At 42.8% G+C, this 19,354-nt stretch overlaps 1 protein-coding gene across 2 annotated transcripts; it reads left to right on the top strand.

Annotated features, from left to right (window-relative positions):
* The first annotated feature begins 19 nt into the window (after positions 1 to 19).
* MIX23 (mitochondrial matrix import factor 23) lies at positions 20 to 19,354 on the top strand. 2 transcript variants are annotated; one of them, XM_053295649.1, is made up of 5 exons: positions 20 to 154; positions 5,500 to 5,625; positions 11,118 to 11,264; positions 16,962 to 17,021; positions 19,092 to 19,354. In XM_053295649.1, the coding sequence occupies exons 1-5, from the start codon at positions 116 to 118 to the stop codon at positions 19,140 to 19,142; spliced, it is 423 nt and encodes a 140-aa protein (XP_053151624.1). In that variant the 5' UTR covers positions 20 to 115; the 3' UTR covers positions 19,143 to 19,354. The 2 variants fall into 2 exon arrangements, with proteins under 2 accessions (XP_053151624.1, XP_053151623.1); XM_053295648.1 differs by lacking the exon at positions 20 to 154 and adding an exon at positions 2,339 to 2,566.

The raw sequence follows: 19,354 nt of genomic DNA, 5'->3' as shown, positions 1-19,354 counted from the left end.
ACTTAAATGTGGCTCTCCGGATCCGAGGGAGTTGAAGCAGCAGAGCTCACGGCCAGGGCTTCCCTGAGAGCGAGACCTTTCCCGGAGCACACCGCTTCAAGGTTCCGGATTATAAATGCTTGCTGCTTCTCAGGAACAACCACGCCCCGCTGAGGTGGGGTGGGGTAGACCATATTGGGGAGAAGGCTAATCTGACGGAACCCTTCTCTGTGACATGCTAATTTTCTACATTTAGGAACTTTTATTAGTGTTAGGATTGCCACGTGTCCAGGATTGGCTTGGAGCTCTGGACAGTCCAAGATTCGGACGTGCTGTCCACCAGGCTGTAGGAAACGTTCTGTCTTGGATACGAAATGGCTAGATATTTGAGTGGGAAGATTGCTTTAATTGCCCATTTTTCTCATGCTTCACTCAACTCATACATGGTGTCAGTACTTAAAACTAAAAGCCCTATTCTTAGCCTTTCTCTGGCATCAGTGCTGTGACTGGCTCTCTGTATATGACACAATAAATCCCTTCCCCTCTTTCTGGATCATCTCTCTAGAGTTAGTGAAGGTGGTTTAGCAGTGAAGTTGAAGTATATGGACAGAGAGAGCCCCTTGCACTCATCCAACTGTATTTTAATAATGGTCATTTTATAAACTGTTATTAAGCACGTAATACAGGTGTATTTTATTTCTCACCTGCACTAGTGCTACTGTCAAATGTATGTGTCATATGTCATTGTACTTATTAAGGTGAAATCCTCCCAATCCTCTCTAAAAATTGCTATAGGAGGAAATGTGCAAACAGCTGCCATGCTCCAGTCAAGCATTCTTGGGCAAAAGAGTGACTGCCATGCTCCATGCCATGCTCCCGTCAATCCTGGGCAAAAAAGCAGGGTTTTAAAATTTGCTTCACCCTTTGGTGGTTCTGTCCAGGAATTATCTCCAACAAATGTGGCAACCCTAATTGGTGGAGACCATTCCAACAGGCAAGTGATACAATCTAGGGATGTGCATGAAGCGTGATTTGAAGCGCAATAAGCCACAAATCCCTAGCACCTTTAAAATGGAAGAGAGCAGGTGCGCACCTGCTCCTCCAACAATAGCTGCCACTTCCTGTATCAGCAGCAGTCCCCCAGCTATCTTCATGCGCCAGTGGCACTCTCCCCAGCTGCCCTCACACGACGCTGCACATACGCAGAGGCCATGTGCATGCTGGTATCATGCGAAGGCAGCTGGAGAGAGCGCCGCTGGTGCACAAAGATAGCCACAGGAGTGCTGCTGATACGGGTTCTCACTAAGGAAGTAAAACATGTTTGGATTCAGACTTCAGAGGGAATGCTCAAGTTATTGAATGTTCTTCCATTAAAACAAAAATCTTCACACAGAAAACCACCATATCAAGAAGGCTAAGCTAGGCTAGAACCCTTTCCCCTCACATCTGGTTTTCTATATGAAGGGAGGGTTGTCTGAAGAATTCAGTTGTCCAAACCTGACCTGCAGCCTGGAGTGGTACAGCCAGACAGTCGGAAGAGGCCCTTACCTCTGCTGCTATGAGTTTGTAAAGGAGTAAAGATAGAGGGGCTCCTTATCAACCCAATGAGTTTTGTGGTAGGAGAAATGCACAGAATGGTCAGGGAACTGAGGAGTTCATAGGAGCAGCACTGAGGGACATTTGTTGACAGCCCTGCTCTTCCAACAATACACAGAGATTCCACCCCCACCCTCATCAGTCGGAAGGCCCAAGCATATGTGATGTTTGGGTAAAGTGCTTGCCCATATGTGTGCCCTGTCATATGTAAACACACCACTTTAGATTGGAATATGATAGTTTTGAGAGATTAAAAACTGATAGGTTAATATTTTGTTTGCTGCTAGACTAGTCATAAGCAGAGAGTGGAGAAATCCAATACCTCCATCATGGGTTGAATGGGTTTAGAAGGTATGGGACAATGCAATCATGGTAAAATTAAATATAATTAATATATAATATCTATAAAATATAAAGAAGACAAATTTGTGCACAAATGGTCATTTATTCAATTCTGGAACAATATATTTAAATGCTCAACCATATGTCATGCGATTTAAGAATAAATAAATTTCAGTATGATAGCAAGAGCTCAAGGCTATTATAAAGTTAGACCAGAGTTATTAATCTGAAATTACCAGTTTAGAGTATGTCAGTCATGAAGTATTTGAGCAGTGATGTTCCACAATGGTTTATTTAGATATATCATTATATATTAATGTTTTATTTAGCTATATATTAGATATAGGGACCGGGAAGTTCCATCCCCAGACAAATGAATCATTATCCGAATCCTTTCTCTCTATGGATCGCATCACGGCCATCATGCACAGCTCGCGTGCTTCTTTCTGTAAGCCCCGTAGCTTAAAGGACCCCCGGCTCGATCTCCTGCCTTCCACTCGGCGCGCTCGCCTCTTAATCCAACCCTGCGAGTGGGTGGGGCTGCGTTCGTGTCAGAGCTCCTGATTGGCTGCCACTGAGGTTCTCCAGCCTCTCCAATATGGCGGCGCCCAGCTCCCATGTAAGCTGCGAGGACTTCGCTGAATTTCAGGTACGGGAAGCTTAAAGTGGGAGCTGGCTGCGTGAAGTTTCCCTTGAATGTCTTGCGATGTGCCGGTAGTCTCCGGCTGGGGTAGTTCCCGTGCCTGGATTCAGGCTGGAGGCTGTAGAACAGAAAGACCGCCCCGCTCTGCAGCCAGCCAGCCAGCTAGCTAGCTAGCTTGGGGCAGCGTCCTCCTGTTCTCTGGGAAGGGCGAGAGCGGAGATAGCATGCAGTGCTCTTTCTCAGCAGCCACCGACCTTTCCATCTCTCTGCCAAGAGGCTGGCTTATTCGGTGCTTCCTTGAGAAGAGCGAGGATATAGCATCCATGACGGGTGCTTGCTGCTTGTTAGAGTATTAAGGGTGCTTCAGGGGCGCTTACGGAGTTCATGGCAGCAGAGGCAAGACTTGAAGGGAGGGATGTCTTGATTCATAGCTCGGTCTCATGGCTCCAGCACTGTGGTAGCGGTTACACGTTCCAAATTTCAGGAAAGTAATGCTATGTCCTTGCTTCTCTGATGAGTCACTCATGCTTAAGTCCCTGCAAGTCGACGGCAACAGGGCAACCACTGAGCTAAACAGCCACTAAGTATTTATTTACTTATTTCTTTGTGGCATTTCTATATCACCAAAGTGGCTTGCAATATTAAAGAACAAAGCCATTACATAAGATTAAAAGCATTGTTGTCTCAGGCTGTTGGTCTTCTCAGGAGGTGAGGGTCCTGGGCTCTCACCGTCCTGGGCTCCTCTTTCCCTGCCTTCCTCTCAGGGCACACTGGTCTTTCCGTACTCCTGGGAAGGTGAGGTGGGAGGGGAGGCTGCCCCAGCAGTCCTCAAAGGCCAGAGCTGGTCTCCGTGGGAGCTGATGTTATGCTCTCCCCTGGCCTGGGCGCCTCCTTTCTTGCCTTCCTCTCAGGGCACACATGTCTTTCAGTACTCTTGGGAAACGGGGGTGGGCTGGAGTTCCAACTTTGTTAATAAAAGACAGCGCAGACTGGAGTCTCTGAAAGGCAACAAGGAGATCTCTCCAAGGCAGCTTATAACCGTGAACACTGAAAACAAATTGTGGCTACGTTTCAGCTCTATGGGAGGGTGAGGAAGGAATAGCAAAAGGACAGAGAAAGTAGTTTGTAGAGTAGACTTGAGGGCAGTGTTCCCTCTAACAGGGATTCCCAGATGTTGCTGACTACAACTCCCAGAATCCCCAGCTCCAATGGCTTTTGCTTGGGGATTATGAGAGTTGTAGTCAACAACATCTGGGAATCCCTGTTAGAGGGAACACGGTTTGAGAAGGGGCTAGGCTCAGTCCACGATGTGTGGTTTCCAGTGAGAATAATACCTTTCTTGGTTTGCAAAGTGTCCCTGGGTTCAAAGTGGAAGAGGGGTAAACGACCGAGAGCTAGGCTACAAAGCGACTTTGGGAGTTCTGACTGAGGTGTCTGGTTGATTGTCAGGCTGTGCTCAGAGTAGTCGATCCCCAAGTAAACAGGCTGTCTTAAAGTGCAAATCTGAAGATCTGGAAGTTTTACATAAAATTGATTGGTTTTCACAAAGGATTTCTATATAGGTTCTACTGTTCTCCAAAGGCAGATCTTTTCATGGAGCAGACTGAAGGAAGTCAGAGACAAAGGATTTTCCTGGCTTGGCTAGCTATTATAATATAATTAAACTTTTAACTGGTGAAGTTGCTTTGTTTTGGAGTTCAGCTGCTGATTAGTTGTGGGTGGAAGCCCATCTTCTTTCCTGGTAAAACAGGTTCTGTGATTGAATACTTGTCATCCTGGGAAAATGCTAAGAGATCTCATTAGTGGTCTACTCCTGAGGTGGAGTACCCATGGGGCGGACTTGTCCTTATTTGGATTTCCAGGGAATTTTGAGTATGCGATTGACCTTCATATTTGATGTTTCCTGTGGTAGTGAACTCTGGCTAAGGAGTTGGGTACTTCCTGAGTTGATTGTTTAATGGATAGAGGAAACAGTTTTAGCTGTGAGTAGCATATTTTAATTAGAATCTTAGAAATACTGAGGACTGTTTCTATTGTGTGCTAGGGTGTCCTGTCTAAGGGTATTCATTTGCACACATTCCCACATCATTCCAGGCTTTCTGCAAGAAACCCTTTTAACTCTTTGTTAGTAGGAAAGCCACCACTACAGCCCCACTTCCTGATGAGAGCCCAAGAGAGAGAGCTTGCACTGAATCCTCTTTTTGAAAAGTTATTTTTCTGGTTTGTACTGTACAAATGGACTTGGTGTCCTTCCTTCAACTGGAGGATAGGTGAGGGTGAGGTGTGTTGAAGTGTGAGTTGAATCTAACAAATCCTAAGTTGAAGTGACTACAATTTCTTGATAATAGTTCATTTGCAGCATTGAATTATGGGGAAACTGCAGAATGGATTTGCCAGTTGTCATGTCATCACTTAGTTCTTTTAAGACCTAAACTGGTTTAGATCCAATTATTCTGGCTTAACCAACATGCGAGTCTTGCTGTAAGTCTGTATAATGAATATTTGCAATACAAATATTTATATGAATATTACAATACAGTGGTCCCTCGACTTACGTAGTTAATCCGTTCCGAACGGACGTTCCTAAGTCGAAATTTTCGTAGGTCGAAAAGCGCACCCACGGAGGTCTGGAAACATTCATAAGTCGAGGAAACCGCATCTAAAAATTCATAAGTCGAGGAAGCCAAATCTAAACCGCCAACTACTTCCGGTCTTTTTTGTCGTTCATAAATCGAAAACGTTGGTTGTCGAGTAGTTCGTAGGTCGAGGGACCACTGTATATTTATATTGTAAGTCTGTAGTAATTATAAATGTAATGTGCAAAATAATACCTCTATTCAAATCATAGAAATACCTTAATATTGCATCCTTTCTCACTTGTTGCCCTTTCATTCAGATTTTAAAATTAATGTCTATTTCCCCCCCCCCGCCCCCTACAGGAGTTACTCAGGGTGATGAGAACAATTGACGACAGAATAGTCCATGAATTAAACACTACTATTCCAACAGCTTCTTTTGTAGGAAAAGTAGATGCACAACAAACCTGTAAAGAACTTTATCAGTCGGTACGTTTATTAATTACTTTTCTGCCGTGTATCCGTGTGTGTGTGTGTGTGTGTGTGTTATTGTTTTTTAACTGCTATGTTAACAATTGTGTATTCCTATCACAGGTCTTTTCAGTAATTAATTGCATGCCACATAGTGTGCATATTGCAACATTTCGTTCTCTGCATATGTCATGCCCCACAAGGTAGGTTCCAGTAGACATTTTACTTCAGAAGCATAGAAGTAGCAGATGTTGTAAAAGAACTTGTTAATAATGACACCAAAAGGATGTTATCTTAGTAAGCAATACGTTATTTGCATAGCTAAGACAAAGGGGTTAAACTGCATTCTACCATGTTAAAAGAAGTGCTGATAAAAATCTGTCCGAATTATCTGAAATTTAACATGGAGTATCAAATGTTGACTGTGGTAAAGTAACCAAAGTTTGGACAGATTCATTGAAAAATGGCCAAAATACAGTAGTTTTTAAATGATTACTTTCTCCCCTTCTGTGCATTTTTTGTCTTTGGGGCTTTTGTGCAAGCAAAATTTTGCTTTTTAATAGTTTTTTCCCCTCTTGCCCTTCTAAAGGCATCCAAAAGTTTGAGGGAATAGCAGCAGTCTTGTCCTCTCATTTTTATTAAAATCTGTTAGTTTATTGAGTTATGCAACATTTATATTGCAGTGCAACAGAGATATCAAGATTGGTTGGTAGAAAGTGGGGCCTGGGGACAAAGAGCAGCCAGCAAGAGAGAGAGGGTGGTGGTCAGAAGATCAGAGGGACCTGTGCTTATTTATTGGCCTGCAAAAATAGTACTATAAAAATAAATGACTTTGAGAGTGATGTGAGTTTGATTGGTGCTCTAACAGAAAAAGAACAATCACAGGAAGGAGGAACGATCTAGAGCATGTATGTCTGCACTGAGCTGGGCTGAGGCCATAAAAAGTAGTTAACATTAAACTCGCCTTCTGCCCACCTAAGTTTCCCCAGACATGAAGTGAAAGGTATCCGTTTCACATGCTGAATCAATGGGAGTTGCTCTGAATCTATGCATAGCGCTCCTAGTGTGGACTTGACCCCTGTAACAGCACTGAGCTGTGGAGCAGGGATGTGCACCAGCCAGTTCGGCACCTCCTTTGGGAAGCACCAATCCGACTCGGGTGCCCGCAGCCAAACCAGTTCAGTGGGGCAGGGAGCGGTTCCCGTAAGAAGCAGGTCCTTACTTGCTCTGCTACCGCCCCGCCACTTTTCTGGGATTGGTGCTCAGCCTGCATTCAGCTGATCTGAAAACTAATTCAATAAATTGATATGGACATTATGCGCAAGGTTACAGAGCTGGAAGACTTCGGCACCACCACTGCTGTGTAGCAGCTGCACTGCTGTCCTGACTGGCAGTTGTGCAAACTGTGTTCCTGCAGTTCCTCCCATTTGCCACCATGGGAGAAACTATGGAGATACATCTTGTGCAACCACCATTTAGGGCAGTGGCACCACTGCTTCCATGTACGCAGCCATGGTGGCACCGATGTTTAAGTGCCCTCTCCTCCCCCCCACCCGCCAAAATTAAAACAATTGTATGTACGTGAATTCTCTTATGGAATGGAGAGAAAAACTGCGGCATGAATCAGTATGTACATACTGATGATGCTGATCATTGTGCATGTGTATGAACATACACAGTCACACAATAAACTAACAACATTCATCTTTAGATATGACTTATTCCACAATCCCTTTCCTTCCCTACAACCTTAGCAAATATTGATGAAAGCATTAAACTCTCCCCTCACCAGCATCAATCCTTGAAACATTAGGGCTGGATGAAAAAGAGCTGAGACTGAGCACCCATGTTCCCTGTAATAGGGATTCCCAGATGTTGACTACAGCTCCCAGAATCCTCAGCCAAAGGCCATTGCAGCTGGGATTGCTGGGAGTTGTAGTCAACAGCATCTGGGAATCTCTGTTACAAGGAAGACTGCTGAGCACCTGTGCATCCCCCCCAACCCCCCCCCCCCCAGAAAACAGAAATAATAAAAATCTGCATATGAAGTAAGACCCAAATTAGAGCAGCTAGCGACAGGGACGGGTGGGAGGGAAGAAAATGGCAGCGGCGGCCGGTTGGCCGGTGGGGAAACAAAACAGCGGTGAACAACAATGGCGCCAGCCGGCGGGGAGAAGAGGGAGGGACAGCAGGTGGGCAGAAAACGATGATGGCGGCAGCGGGTGGATGGAGGAAATAGCAGGCAGGGGAAGCATTGGGGGAAACGGTAGCAGAGGCTGGCAAGTGAGGGGGAAGAAGACGGTGACAGCAGGGGGTGGGGTCCAGCAGTGGTGAACTAGCGGCACAGATGCTCTGCACACGACCCAGCTAGTTGTTGTTGTTTCTTTCACCAAAACTCAACCACAGGCTCAGGTATCACATGCACACCAGCAATATGTGTCAACATTTTGTTGTAAGTCCATACTTGTTTTACATACTTCTAAAACAGTTATAGTATATCCTGCATTTCAGTAGTCTTACAATAATCATTGTTATATGCTACAGTATATTTGAGGCAAAAAAGGTAGCAAGTTCAAGAAACTGACTGTAAAAGATGTGATTCAAACAAAGAAAATAAATTACGCTTGTTATTGTCAAACTACATGGTTTATTATACGAAGCATTATATTGGGAAATATCAGAAATGGCCATTGAGGATAGGACGTCCGTGTAACAAACATAACTCACTTGCTCTAGATCAGGCCTGCTCAACTTAGGGCCCCCCCGCTACTTTTGTACTTCAGCTCCCATAATCCCCAGCCAGAAGCTAAGGATTATGGGAGTTGTAGGCCAACATCTGCAGGAGGGCCGAAGTTGAGCAGCCCTGCTCTAGATCCATGTAATATCCAGCTCTTTGTGATCACTATTAAAAAGTTGATTGTGGAAATGGATGCGGGAGATTACTACTGAATGACAGTTCCTAGCCTCCTTCCTTCGAGGTGCACAGAATTTGAGATTGCTTGAGAAGTGTTCACAATGGCATAATATCCTTTCCCCTCCCCACTTCTCCCTTCAGTCTGTCAGGCAAAAAATCAACAGATGCCTTTTGCCACCCCTCCTGGCTATGTAAACGTTTTCTGCCTCTCAAAATATTTTCTTATTATGCCAGTGTAATATAACATTTCTTGCACAAAGTGGTGTGACATGTACCTGGACATAGCCAGGCCGAAGCTCAGCAGGCACAGCTCCATCCCTCCCACCCCTTCACCCAGTGGCATAGCTAGGGGTGAATAGATTTCAGAAGCATCGGATGCCCTTCCCAAGCCTCCACTGCTTCCTGCACAGCTCTGTAACAGGCTTCCCCGCCTGTCCATTCCGTGCCCTTTCCCTAAGAGCTCCCACTCCATGATTAAAGGAATCGTCATTGCGCTGGCTGTAAAACCCACTAGTAGCTCCCCATGCAAACATCAGAGTACTGGCAAACATGTCAGCATTTTGGCGTCAGTTTCAAACAGACTGTGCTCTCTATAACTTTGCCAGAACTTGGTACCTATAGGCTCTAATGGGTTGGGAAAACTAGTAACTTCTGAACTGCTGCTCAAAGCTTCACCACACCAATAAATGATTGTCCTGCCCTTGTGGTTCTGGTGATGTTTTATTATCCTGTGATTTTTTTTAGTATTGTGATTTGTGAAATTATTTTATTTTCCTTCTTTTATCAAATTTGCCAGGTTGTGCGGGTGAATTTTATATCGTCTTTCTGATCAGCAACACTTATAGTGTTGCTAAGTTTTGTGTAGCTGCTTACAGAATTTGCCATGAACTAACATCAGCTTCTAATTTGATAATTGTGGAGAGATATGTTATTTAGAAGTAATATAGAGTATGTTAATTTTAATTAATATAGTTTAGAGGAGTTGGAATGATCTGTAATACTATAATATTGTAACATTGTTTTATGTATACTGTGCTTTGTAAATCTCTCAAACTTGTTGGTCATAGACAGTAATAATATTGATTGATTGATAAATGATTATCTTCCTAGACAAGCCTGAACAGTTACCAAAGTTTGAAAGAAATATGATATGCCTGTCTAAAAATTGGACACACAAGTGTCAGTTTTTCAGCACTATTCAACTTGCTGTACCTGTGGCAATTTTTATCAGACTGCTTTGCTTTGAAACTAGGCACATTTTATAGACTTTAAGTAGGCCGCCCTTGCCAAGTTTCAAGTTATTAGCTCAGCAAGTGTAATATTATAAGCAGTTCAGTGTTGAGGCTTATAATGACAGAGCCTTTTCTTTGCAACTTGCCTAAACTGAAGGGATATTTCTGTGCCCCTTTAACACTAGAGTAGTGCTGCTAACAGTAAAGCAGTGTTACAGGGTGAGCTGTGGATAGTCTGCTAACATTTGTAAATAAGAAGGAAAGAAGCCTCGTGTGGCATAGTAATATGTATACACTAGAAGTTCATCATCATACTTTATTTACCGTCTTTGACCAAAAGAGAAATAAAAATCTTTACATAGTTAAAAGGAAAAATATTAATAGAAAGTCAGTTACACATAAATGGATAACAGCTTTTGATTAATAATAATTACACATTAAAAATAAAATTAAATAATGGCATTGGAAAGACGTAAGTGTATAGGCATAATTTAAAATTAACAGTAAGGAAGCTGTATTCTATTCTTTTGAAGTTCTTAATCTGGTGACCACATAACAAAATTTAGCCACAACGTATGAAATAGTTGCATCTTTATCTGCTAATAAATATGCTACAACAAGATCCTCAGGTTGTCCCGTCATATCATTTAACAGTGGGCTAATTAATTGAGATCTCAAGTTTTGGTATATTGAACACTTTAAAAGTATGTGGCCCATGGTTTCGATCGCCTCTCCACAGGGGCATTTCCATTCTTCATATAATAGCTTCAGATATTTCCCATACAGCATTGCAGATGGGAAAACATTGAACCTAGCCCTGGAGAAGACCCGTCTTAATTTACTCAAAGTGATCGTAAATAAATACGTTGCTGGGGCAAGATCCGTCTTAGCATATACTTGTTTATCAAAAGGTGGTAAACAAGCCTTCTCTTCCTGAATGTCAATATCGACCAATCTCTGTCGTACTAAACTGCGGGCTGTATTCTCACCGCTCTCTAATAATAGAGTGGGTGATAGGCCGCATTGGCAAAGTTTATCATTTTGTTAGACCAAGATGCCTGAGGCTCAGCCGCAAGAAGCTTTGGAATTAGCCCTAACGGATGCAGATGAAGTTTAAGCCAATAAAATATCCTTAGGAGCCAGGCCGTGGTTTCCAATTTCAGTATGCCCGCCTCCATGCGTATCACCGAATTGGAAACACAGTTGGACACTGGAAGTTCATTCCTTGTGTATTGAAAATTGTTCAGTCCTTTTTGCAACATTGTGTGTGCACTGAAAGTAATCTGTTGATTATAAAGATTAATTACTTTCACTTGAAATGTACTTTCTCACTGGATGTTTTGTTCTTTTCACCATTTCCTTAGCTGATGGAGGCTCATGAAAGTAGAGAGAGAATAATAAAAAACTGTATTGCCCAAACTTCTAATGTAGTAAAAACTCTGCAAGAAGAGAGGAAGAAGACTCTGGAGGACATAGTATTATTAAAAAAACTCAGGAAAGAGCAGACAAAGGTGAGTGGCAAAATTCTGTGGTTTTCTTAATTTTTCTTGTTATACATAAAATGACGTGTAATAGATAATTACAAGGAGAAAAAGAAACACATGCTTACAGTCATGAAAACAATGTATATGGATAAATATAATCATCTCAGCACTGGACAAAGACCAATTCTTTATAAATGTTATCTGGCATTTAGCATCCTTCTGTGGCAGGAATATAATTCATGAGCTGCTTCATTTCAGCCACTTGCCAAACAGGCATAGGTTTTAGAAGCTGAAACATTAATCTTTATTGCATACTAGAGCACATTCCATATCCACTTCTCAGCTACGCCTTTTAAATGACTTGTAAATTAATATCCTTGAGGAGCTGCAACTTTCCCCCTTCAGTATCTTTTAAGCTTTTTTGCAAAACCACCCGATGTGTATGAGATCAGAGCTCTCACCACACCTATAACAACCTGATTGTTCCAATTAATATATTTGTTGGACTTTATATGGAGTTAAGTAGCATTCAGATATCCCTTTAGAGAAATAGGTACCAGTTTGTAGGGGTATTAAGTCAAATTACCAAAGTTTTCTGTGGTATTGCATAGTTAAGGTATCTCTCCGTACCTTTGATACAAATGAACTTCCATCTCTTCTAACAATGTGCCATATTATCTGTAACCTGATAATACAAACTCTTCATAATGTTATCTAATCTCAACATGTTTTAATGTTAATCTAGACAAGATATGACAAATCTGGAAATAAGGGGGTCTAAAACCTTGCATTTTGTCAATTTTCTGGTTATTTATTGTATTTAAAATATTTTTACCCCATCTTTTCATCCACACGGACTATGAAGACAGATAATAAATCCTCAAAAACAACATCATAGTTACAAATAAAACACCTGTTAACAAATTCCCAAAAATGAAGTAGTAAAAACTAGAAACAAACTTTGATTAAAGGAGTACAGACCTTACTGCCCAGATCAAAAGCACACTCAAATAATCGATCTGGCATCTGAAGGCAGGAAGGAAGAGAACTGATATTCCAGAGCAAAGGATTCCATAAATTAATTTTTTCAGAGTGCTTTTGATCTGGAGAGTAATGACTGGCCACAGTAGCTACCTGAACATCAAGGAACAGTGTTGGTCTGAAATGCAACCAAGTTGTGGGCCTGTTCTTAAGAGGGAACGCAACTCCATCCAAATTACACCTCACTGTGGATTGGCTAATTCACTGACTAACATTACCTTTCCTTTTTCTAGATTAACCTTCAATTTGTTAACCCCTATAAGGTCCTTCAGATCTGCCAGGCAAAAGTTCAGTTGTCTTCCATAGCCTCTCTAGGAGCCAAAGAAAAGGAGTAAGAGGGATTGGTATTAACAGCATATTGGAGACACCACACTCAAAATCTCCAGACAATCTTTTCCAGAATTTCTATACAGATGTTAAGAGGATGGGGAACAAGATGGAACTTTGCAGAACCCAAAAGGCCATGGGGTTGAGTTGCGCACCTGCCCTATAATACTATAAAACAGCACCTCCGGTTCCCAGTTTGACCAGGCACACCAATAGGATACCATGGTTGGTGGTATTTAAAAGGGGTTGCTGAGGGGTTCAATAAAACCATGAGGGACATACTTCCCTGTCCAGTTCACCACTAAAGCCAGTTCATTTTAAAAACCAGGCCTGAAACTAGACTATAAAGCATCCAAATAATTTAGTATAGTCCAGAAATACTTGAAACTAGATTGTCACCATGTGCTCAGGCACCTTGCCCAAAGAAAGGTATATTTGAGACTAGACAATGGCCTACTAAGACCTGCATGCAGAAAACAGTTTCGTGGATACATGGAGGACACGGGCAATTTTTATCAACCCTCCCTCCCATCCTCAGCCACCTGTACCTTCCAAAAATACATCTCTGAGGGTTGCAGAGAGCTTGAGAAGCTCATCTTTTGTGAGGCACTGGCGGCTGCAGAAGGAAAAAAGATCACCAAAAATTGCCTCTACCTTCAGTGCACTCACAGACTTAATCATTAAGTTCAGCTTATTAACAAGTAATAGAAGTCTAACATTTTAGAACTGTTAAGATAATGCTCCTTTCTCACTGAGGCATTTATTTTCCCGGTCTGGCCACTTGCCCTCTGGCTGCTGGCTAATTAGCTAGGAAATGTAAGGTTCAAGCATACAGGCAATAGGCCTTACCTCTCCCAAGTATTTTGTCCACATCCTCAGGCTACATAGGCTGAAAACTGTCTATACAGATATGTCACTCCACTTTGCATGTGTCAGTAGAAATGGCATAATCTAGAATCCTTGAACAAACAAACAGCTTTGCCATTCAGATTATGTCACTTTAGTCAATTTCTGATGTGTAGTACAAGCAGGAGAGCAAAACTTAACAACTCTTATCAGACAAAGATGGATTCTGGTCTGACAAAAGGAAAGATTGATTAAGTGCCGTCAAGTCGGTGTCGACTCTTGGATAAAACTCATCAGATCTGTGTGGCATTTTAACTAAAATGGTTATAATAAATGTAGAACAACTATCTCAATAGAAAGAATAGTACAAAAGAACATGTCCCACAGTTTCCACTTCACCCATGTCATGGGACAGATACACTCATTAAATGGAATAAAAACAGTTAAAATATTATCATTATACAATATTTTTTAAAAATGAAAATGCAAAAACAAAAAATCCACCTTTCACTGAGCATATTCTGAGGTAAAAAGTAGTGCGTTCAGCTAATTTCAGTGGCAAGATTGTTAATGCAAAATTTGGTATCTGTAGGTAATTAGGAAGTGTGACCATTTTTTACACAAATAAACTCTTCCAAACATATATAAGATTTTAATTGACTGTGTCTGAAGAAACTTACAACACATTTTTCAAATCTAATTTTTTTTTTTTACCAAAAATGATAACTTCTTATTGATTTAGTTTGTAATTCAAAAAAAAATTTTTTTTTGAAAAACCCTTTGTTTTAAGATGACCGTTAAGGTGACCCCCTGCTAACTAAGCAAAGAGGCACCTTTTAAAGTGGTGATTCTCTTCTGTTTAGCAGAGTGGGAAACTGTTCCTGTCCAGCCCCAGCATGGTTGTTGCTGGTGTCTACCATGTTTGCTTTTAGATTGTGACAAGGAACCATCTTGTTTGTTCTATGTAAAACATTTTGAGAACTTTTGTTGAAAAACAATATATACATGCAGTAGTAGTAGTCTTTCTAGGTGTTTACAATTTTCACTCGTGCTCTAAAAAGTGTGACAATTACAAATTAAGGTGATCAGATCGAAAGTCAAGAAACCCACTACATTGCAATTGCTGAATGGAGGATGGAGAAAATTTGCTGGAGAAGTGGTAGATGAAACTGCTACAGGTGGTGAACTTCTGCCAGGATATTTACTAGACTAGGTGGTATCTTGGGGAAGCATTGCACCTTGTAGAGATGCAGCAGGCAGAAATTCATTAGGGCATCTCTAGCTAGCGATTGGGGAAGCTGCACCTGCCGAATTCCTGGTGGGATGCATCCCTCCCCAGCCTGATGTCAAGCTAAAAGACATAGTGTGCGTGCATGAAGCCTCAATTGTAAAGCCAGCATAATACTTGAGACTGTACAGTGTCTTTACTGCATACGTGGTATTGGGAGTTAAGGTGATCACCTTCACTTGCAGTTTCCACACTTTTTAGTGCACAAGTGAAAATTTAATGCACCTTAACACTCATCTTAAACTAAAGGATTTTGGATTACTGAGCTTTTTTTTTGCAAAGGAACTAAATTATGCTGTATGAATATTCTGTATATATATATATATATATATATATATCTGTATGAATATATCTGTATGAATATTGGCCACTGTAATGCAATAGCATTTAGTACGTTTAAACCACTTCACCCATTTTATCTTGCTAAACTTGCAGCAGATTGTGCTTTGCAGTTTAATGCAAGTTCAGCAGAAGGTAGTTTATCAGAATTAAGCAATAACTAGAGAAAGTCACCCAGTTCTATTCATCTGTTTAAAAAATTGAGACTAACCTTTTAATAAAATTCATAGAATATCAAGAGGTATTAGCTAAATAGAGTCTCCAAGTTCAGAAGCCGTATACCTTTCGGTAGCTGATGCTGAGAACATATGATGGAAAGAGAGTTAAAATTGTTCTGCAGTGTACTCCGATGCATTGTTCATGATGTACAGGCTTTGGGTGAACAACCTGAGATTTAATCCAGACAAGACAGTGAGGTTTTTATTTGTGGAAAAGCCAGTCTGAGGTTAGGTGTGCAGTCTGTTCTGAATGGGGTTGTCTTGATCATCCTCTCTAATAAAAGCCTTGGTGTCCGTCCGTGGACGGACACCAAGGCGTGTGTTCGTGCCTCCCTGGCCTGTTCTGCGCCTGCGCGAAGCGCAGGCGCAGAACAGGGCAAGGGAGACATGCTCGCCGGCACCCGGCAGCCATCTTGGGTGGCCAGAAGCAGCCGCCCCGAAGAAGCCGGAAAACCGGCGCCGGGGTAAACTGGGCGAGGCAGCGGCTCCGCCGCTGCCTCGGCCAAAAGAGACGGAGGCCGGGGGCGGAGCGGAGGCCACTTAAATATTTTTTAAAAGGCACCCGCAGCCAACGCCGCCGACCCTCCCTCCCAGCTGATCCCCCCCCCTTAAGGGCCAAATCGGCCCAGCCACTTGCCTCCGCAGCTTCCGCCGCCGACCAACCGCTCGCCCACCCAGCTGCCGATACCTCCTTGCTCCCGGAACACGTCCTCCGCTTGATCCGCTGCTCGATTAACAGAAGGAGAGAGGTGCTCGCATGCAGAGCTCCACTCTCTTTAAAGTCTCTTCCCGAACTGGCGCTTTGCGTCCTTGCCGCGCAAACCGCCAGTTCGGGAAGAGACTTTAAAGAGAGTGGAGCTCTGCATGCGAGCACCTCTCTCCTTCTGTTAATCGAGCAGCGGATCAAGCGGAGGACGTGTTCCGGGAGCAAGGAGGTATCGGCAGCTGGGTGGGCGGGCGGTTGGTTGGCGGCGGAAGCTGCGGAAGCAAGTGGCTGGGCCGATTTGGCCCTTAATGAGGGAGGGAGGGGGAATGGCAGCGGGGGGACAGGAGAGTCGTTACTAGGGCCCGTTGTTCAACGGGCCAAAATTAACTAGTGGAGAATAATAGTTGCAGTCCATTCTGTGCTGGCCAAACCAGAATACAGAATACAGTTCTGGGCACCACATTTTAAGAAGGAGATTAATAAACTGGAATAGATTCAGAGAAAGGCAACATGGATGGTCAGGATCATATGAGGAACTTTAAAGGATCTGGGTATGTTTAACCTGGAGAAGATACTGTAAGACCAAGGGAGATACAGCATTATCAGATACCTGAAGGGCTGTCTCACAGAAGGAGTGGACCTCTTCTTTTTAGCTCCTAAGGGTAGGACCAGGATCATTGGGCTGAAATGACAAGAAAGCAGATTTAGGCTAGAAATTAGGAGGCATTTCCTAACTATAAGCAGAGTCTGCCTCATGCAGGGATGAGTTCTCCTTCACTAGAGGGTTTCAGACAGAGGCTGGGCAGCTGTCTCTCGGGATGCTGTAGCACTGTCGGACTCTAAGACCCTGAATGTCCTGCAGCTTGCAAGAGCAGCAGACTGCAGCACAACTTTTATAGGAAGCTTTCACGGTGTTTTATTCTGAGCAAAAGACCTCTCTTCTTTCTTCTCTCCCGTAGTTGAAATTAATGCAGTCAGAATTGAACGTTGAAGAAGTGGTAAATGATAGAAGCTGGAAGGTATGATCTTAACTTGTGATCTGTGTGAATATTTATTGCAACATATTAAAAAGGTGACACTATGAAAGGTAATAGAAATGTGATCGTACGAGCTGAACTGGCAATTGAGGAAGAAGGGTGATTTTATTAAAAGTATTTCTGTCTTGCCACTTTACCTAAATATCCAAGACAGGTAATGGACTGGATTAAAACAATTTTTAGAAATACAATATCAAAATCGGAATTGTCAAATTAATTTATATGGATATAATTAATTTATAGGAGCCAGCGTGGTGTAGTGGTTAGAGTGCTGGACTAGGACCGGGGAGACCCGAGTTCAAATCCCCATTCAGCCATAAAACTAGCTGGGAATCTGGGCCAGTCACTTCTCTCTCAGCTTAACCTACTTCACAGGGTTGTTGTGAAAGAGAAACTCAAGTATGTAGTACACTGTTCTGGGCTCCTTGGAGGAAGAGCGGGATATAAATGTAAAAATAATAATAATTAATACAAGTGTCAGCTGGTTATACAAATGTAGTATGTTTTTACGCAGAGATGTGGATCAAAACATTTCCCATGACTGGTTTTTTGGATGGTTGTGTGGAGGCAAGGTAGGAGGAAAAGCTGGGTAGCCTTTGCTTCTACTTTGCTTCCACACCATCACTTCTATCCAGGTTTTCCTCTTACCTTGCCTCCACACAACCGAAAATTGGGAGCACTCACAGTTCCCAAACCCAGGTAGAAGTTTTTGATTGTGTTTATCTCACTGAGACAGGTCAGTTTAAAGCGATGATTCTCTTTTATATTTAGCAGAGGGAGAGCAACTGTCCTCGTCTAGCCCTGCACAGCATCCCTCCAGTGGCTGTTGATTTCTTTTTAGACTGGGTGCTCTTTGGGGACAGGGAACCATTTCATTTCCTTTTATGTGTAAACAATTTAGAGTGTTTTTGTTGAAAAGCAGTGTATAAATATGTTTAATAATAATAATTTCCTTTCCTATTTTCTGAAGGAGTGCAGGAGGATTGTGCCACATGTCTTTTCTGAGTTTCTGAATTTACTCGAATTATTCTTTTGCAATGCATTAATAAGTTTGTCCATAGAATGATCTACCCAACAAATCAGTGTGGTTGTTTTTTTGGATCCCTGGCCAAAATACAGCTTTTTAAAAAGCCAAATTCTGGGTTACGGCCCATTTGACCCACGAGTATACCCCTCAAATCTGGCCAGCCTACAACATAACATGAATGGTGCCAATCCACTTAAAGTTTGCCGTGAAGCTTTGAGCTTGCCGTGAAGTGCTGGTGGTGTTGCATTTTTATGCAAATACTTTGATTAGCATACCTGCATTCCAGAAGCACTGGTTAGACTGGAAACACATCACCGACAGTCAAGCAACTTGTTTCCAAGATAACTAGCACTTCTGGAATAGGGATGTGCACGGACTGTGGAGGCACAGTCCGACGGTGGGGGGGTTGTACTTATCCCTCCCGCCGCTTTCCCCCCTCCAGTGCTCCATTTTTAAGCAAAACCTTTGGGGTGGCCTCCCTGCCACCCCTGCCCCCTTGTTGCCTGCTAAAAGTGGAAGTAACTTCTGTGCATGCACCCACCGCACACATCACAGTGACGTATGTGATGTGCACACAGCGTGCACGTGCGCAGAAGTTACTTCCGCTTTTAGCAGGCAACAAGGGGGCAGGGGCGGCAGGGAGGACTGCTGCCACCCCAAAGGTTTTGCTTAAAAATGGAGCACCGGAGGGGGGAAAGCAGTGGGAGGGGTAAGTACAACCCCCACCCCACCCTTAAAGCAACACCCCCCTCCAGCGTCGGACCGCCGGACCAGTGAACTGATTCGCAGGCCTCTAACATGGCCTGCGAACCGGTTCGTGCTCATCCCTATTCTGGAATGCAGGCACACTAATTGATGTGTTTGCACTCTTGCACAAAAATGCAACACCACCAGCACTTTACTGAGAACCCACAGCAATGCAGGTCGATTGGCACTGCTTGTGTTAAGCTGAATTAGATGTCAACCAGTGAGTCTACCCTCACTTGTATTATTTCATGATACAATCTTCTGTTTTGATGCCCTAGGTATTTAATGAACGCTGCAGAGCTCATTATAAGCCTCCCAAGAGTCAATGATGTAAATGAAAGGGGGATTTCTTCTGAAAGTGGACTTCAATCATGCAAATAAACTGGAGAAGAAATGTGGAGCAAGCTACATGAGACCTTCTGAGAAATGAGATGTGTGGGGTTCAGCCCAGTGAATGATTTTGCTAATGAAGATTACCCAATTGCTATTTTGTATAAGATGTATGTAAACAAATTTTATTATTAAAAAAATTCAGATGGGA

The sequence above is a fragment of the Hemicordylus capensis genome, chromosome 2, assembly GCF_027244095.1.
Source record: "Hemicordylus capensis ecotype Gifberg chromosome 2, rHemCap1.1.pri, whole genome shotgun sequence".
Classification (NCBI taxonomy): Eukaryota; Metazoa; Chordata; class Lepidosauria; order Squamata; family Cordylidae; genus Hemicordylus; species Hemicordylus capensis.
The sequence above is the reverse complement of the archived record's forward strand: the minus strand, read 5'-3'. Positions and strand labels throughout refer to the sequence as shown.

Coding starts and splice junctions, on each gene's coding strand:
- MIX23 (XM_053295648.1), top strand. CDS start 2,516: ATGGCGGCGCCCAGCTCCCATGTAAGCTGCGAGGACTTCGCTGAATTT. Junction 2,567..5,499: donor AGGACTTCGCTGAATTTCAG/GTACGGGAAGCT, acceptor CGCCCCCTACAG/GAGTTACTCAGGGTGATGAG. Junction 17,022..19,091: donor TAAATGATAGAAGCTGGAAG/GTATGATCTTAA, acceptor TTGATGCCCTAG/GTATTTAATGAACGCTGCAG.